The sequence below is a fragment of the Morone saxatilis genome, unplaced genomic scaffold, assembly GCF_004916995.1.
Source record: "Morone saxatilis isolate NCDOM2014 unplaced genomic scaffold, NCSU_SB_2.0 Contig5, whole genome shotgun sequence".
Taxonomy (NCBI): domain Eukaryota; kingdom Metazoa; phylum Chordata; class Actinopteri; family Moronidae; genus Morone; species Morone saxatilis.
In genome coordinates, this window is record NW_023340095.1 from 4106499 (window position 1) to 4110277 (window position 3779).

A 3779-nucleotide genomic window follows, 5' to 3' on the forward strand; every position below is an offset into this window, starting at 1 on the left:
ACCGATATTAATGCCGATATATCGTGCATCCCTGTGTGTATGTTTATTATGTTTGTTATATTTACGGTTAACTGATTGCTCTTGTTATCTTCTTTCTTTTCTCTTTTTAGGAAATAGTGAACATCTATCCATCGATAAACCCCCCTACGCTTACAGCTCACCAGTCTAACAGAGTGTGTAATGCTCTGGCTCTTCTGCAGTGTGTCGCCTCACACCCAGAGACGAGGTAATGGGAGGTTCGGTTAAAGGAAAAACTGCAGTAACTGACTTGTCTTTTAATGTTAGTGATGGCGAACACAGTCAAAAAGTTGCCAAACTACATTTGTTTGAAGGATTTGTGTGTTTCTTGTGAGCCTGAAAAGAACCGACTTGTTTATCAGACGCTTTTTATTGACACAGGAACATGTGTTGCACAGGTCTGGTCACGATGATTTAAAATGCTTTTACTTCTTTGTTCCCTACCAGGTCAGCTTTTCTCGCTGCTCACATCCCTCTCTTCCTTTACCCTTTTCTACACACTGTGAGCAAAACACGACCGTTTGAGTACCTGCGACTTACCAGCCTCGGAGTCATAGGTAACCTTTTTACTCCTGCTCAGGTGTTTTTATTTCTTGATTGAGGTTAATTTCCACAGAACTGTGTCTTCATCATCTGTCTCTCTGTGTTTACTGCAGGCGCCTTGGTGAAAACAGACGAACAAGAAGTGATTAACTTCCTCCTCACCACTGAAATCATCCCACTATGTCTCCGCATCATGGAGTCAGGGAGTGAGCTCTCCAAGACGGTACTGAACTGTTCCAGCTGCTTTTAAAACGGTCCCCTAACTTCATTATCAGCTACACTGGTTAACTCCTCAGTCTGTTTCCTTTCTTTTCTTTTTTTAAACCAAAGAAGTCCAGCTCTAATACCAGTTATTGCTCCCAAACTGTTGCTTGTTGCATGTATCACTGTTTAATTGTCCCTCTTAATTTGTAAAGAATACAATAATATATTAACTAAGAGCTTTAGTGACGAACAGGGCTGTAACTTCAGGTAACATCTCACCGTTTTGTTTGGCAGGTTGCTACATTCATACTGCAGAAGATCCTGTTGGATGACACAGGGCTGGCTTATATATGTCAGACGTATGAACGTTTCTCCCACGTGGCCATGATCCTTGTAAGTGTCCCTTACCGTGCTAGTCTCTCTGCACAGTGTGCCACTATCGGTTATAAAAGGAGACGCAATATCAGTCACATGTTTACATCTTTTTCTTTGCAGGGAAAAATGGTTCTCCAGCTGTCTAAAGAACCATCCGCTCGCCTATTGAAGCATGTTGTTCGCTGTTACCTTCGCCTGTCGGATAATCTCAGGTAGGGCAGCGTCGTACACATGCACTGTATCCTGTATGTGGTCGACTGCTTTAACTTCGGCTCTTCACTGAGTGTTGACCTGTAAGATGAGCTCCAGTCCCTTGTGACCCTGTGGAAGCTCAAAACTGGGAAGAGAAAATCACTGAAGAATTTGATGATCAGTACTTGCCACTAGGAGGAGCCATGACATAAATACAGTGTGTGGTGACTGTCAGTTAAATGGCCCGGTGGAAGAAACTGTCCTTCAGCCTGCTGGTTTCGGCCCGGAGACATAACAGGGTTTTCTCCTGGTGGAGTTTGATTTAGCTCAGCAGGGGACATTGACTGACTGATCAGTTACATCATTATTTAGGTTATCTGGGCAGCACATTGCCAGGTTGGAAATAAAGTTTTCATATGGGAAAATTCAGATGAAGGAGAGACACAATCAAACAGCAGGCTGCATATAGTTGGATAACCTGCAGCTGGATATACATTTGACCAATAAAGTCAGCATGGAGTTGAAGTTAGTGTAACGATATATATTGATCTGGTGAATTTGTGTTTGCATCAATGAATCAGTGAAGTTATTTTAAAGACGAGCACAAAGCTGTATCAACCATGTGTAACAAAGAGAACTCCTCTGACCAGTTTCCTGCAGGAAGCGTGAAGCTTACCAATATAGTTCAGCAACCTAAAATATGAATCCCATTGTAGCTGATATCCCTTTAAGTAATCTGAATAATGCATATTAAGGAAATCACATTTTGGAAGAGAGGCTGTGCTTTCTTCTCTTCAGCAGAGGTTGCAACCACTAGGGGGAGTAACTGTTACTGCAGGAGGATTATCACCTAATATAATATAATTAAATATCACCTATTTAATCATATTGATTAATATTATGAATTTTTTAATTTTTTAAAATATAGGTGTGGCTGAAAATACCATTAACAAGATCCAAAGAAAAAACATAAATATATGAATCTGTTAATCATTATTTTAATAGCTTATTATTGTATACATGATATCAAGGTATGTTCATACATGGCACTATAGGCCACCCTCCATTTTATTGTAGGCCCAGTTTAATTTTATACGGTATTTGGGGGGGCCCTCCTTCTCTTTATAAGGGTTCCTTGTTGAAATGTTGAAGACCCCTGCTTTAAAAGATGTTTACCTTTCACTGCCATTTGGAAGCCACCAACATTAGAAGCTTTCTGCTTTCTAACAAGATGCTGTTGACAGAAAAGTTACTGATTTGTGTCATGTGGTCCTCAGAGCCAGAGAAGCCCTGCGTCAGTGTCTGCCCGACCAGCTGAAAGACAGCACCTTTGCCCAGGTGCTGAAGGACGACACCACCACCAAACGCTGGCTGGCACAGTTGGTCAAGAACCTGCAGGAGGGACAAGTCACAGACGCCAGAGGCATCCCACTGGCTCCGCAGTGACGGGGACAAAGTGTGTTTCACAGCTGACACAGAGGGACTCTCGCATCACTGTCTAGATTTTGTATTTTGTCAAATGTGGTGCTAAGACTGCCTGCAAATTCAAGGACATAATAGAGGAAGGTTTTTTTTTTGCTTTTGGATAGATGGATTAATGTACACCAGTATGTCACCTCCACACATGGGGTCACTATCACAACTGAAATTCTGTGTTTTAAGAACCAGATAGCAGGTAGTAGAAAGTGGATTTACAATAATGATATACTGACTGGAAATTGTTTATGATATTTTGGCAAGATCCCTGAAATTTGGTTTATAAAGAGTTGTAATAAAGATTTGTCTGGGGGTTGATATTGTACTGTTAAACATCTTCACTATCAAAACAATAAGTCATTTTTGAACAGCAAAGTTTACTCAAAATTACAAGTAACAGAAAAATACATGCAACTTGAAATAATTTTAAAAATGGCCAAATGTACAATAAAATGCAGCCTGTAAAACATTTATTGCTGAAGTTAACTGCATTTCAAGTACTATCTAGATGTCCGTCAACATATCACTGCTGATGTATCAAAGATAAGCCAGTATTGATTGTTAATATTGGCTCTTCCGAATTATCGGTCAGCTCTGGTCTTTTCCCGTTTATCACTGTAACTTTCTGTAACATTCCACTTCATAGTAGGAGCTGTTACTCTTTTCCTTTTTGTGTTTCAAATAAGACTTTTTAATCTTCTACATGACTTGTGTCTTTTTTTCCTAATATTACAGTGTATTCAGCAGTTTAGTAACACAGAGGATATATATATAGTTTTGTATTGGCCATGTATTTGGTAGCGTACCCTGGACACATTGCTGGTCTGTCACAGGGCTGATGCATATATACAGACAGCCATTTACACCTACCTATTTAGAGTCTCCTGTTAACTAGTGTGGCATTTATTTGGACTGTGAGAGGAGACCCACACATGTACAGGGACAACATGCAAACTCAACACTGACAGAAC

At 40.3% G+C, this 3779-nt stretch overlaps 2 protein-coding genes across 2 annotated transcripts in view; one reads left to right on the forward strand and one right to left on the reverse strand.

Moving 5' to 3' along the window:
• usp37 (ubiquitin specific peptidase 37) overlaps positions 1-1419 on the reverse strand; it is a 14381-nt gene extending 12962 nt beyond the window's left edge. The window contains exons 1-2 of the mRNA XM_035676673.1: positions 1045-1419; positions 559-678 (exon numbers count right to left, since the gene is read on the reverse strand). The gene's annotated coding sequence lies outside the window, so the exon portion shown is untranslated. The remainder of the gene's footprint in view (positions 1-558; positions 679-1044) is intronic.
• The window catches only part of LOC118339135 (CCR4-NOT transcription complex subunit 9-like), a 4723-nt gene extending 1215 nt beyond the window's left edge, over positions 1-3508 (forward strand). Inside the window, exons 3-8 of the mRNA XM_035676678.1 lie at positions 111-226; positions 466-575; positions 675-784; positions 1060-1158; positions 1261-1352; positions 2610-3508. Of these exons, the coding sequence (XP_035532571.1) occupies positions 111-226; positions 466-575; positions 675-784; positions 1060-1158; positions 1261-1352; positions 2610-2778 (696 nt within the window). The 3' untranslated portion in view covers positions 2779-3508. The remainder of the gene's footprint in view (positions 1-110; positions 227-465; positions 576-674; positions 785-1059; positions 1159-1260; positions 1353-2609) is intronic.
• Positions 3509-3779: the final 271 nt, after the last annotated feature.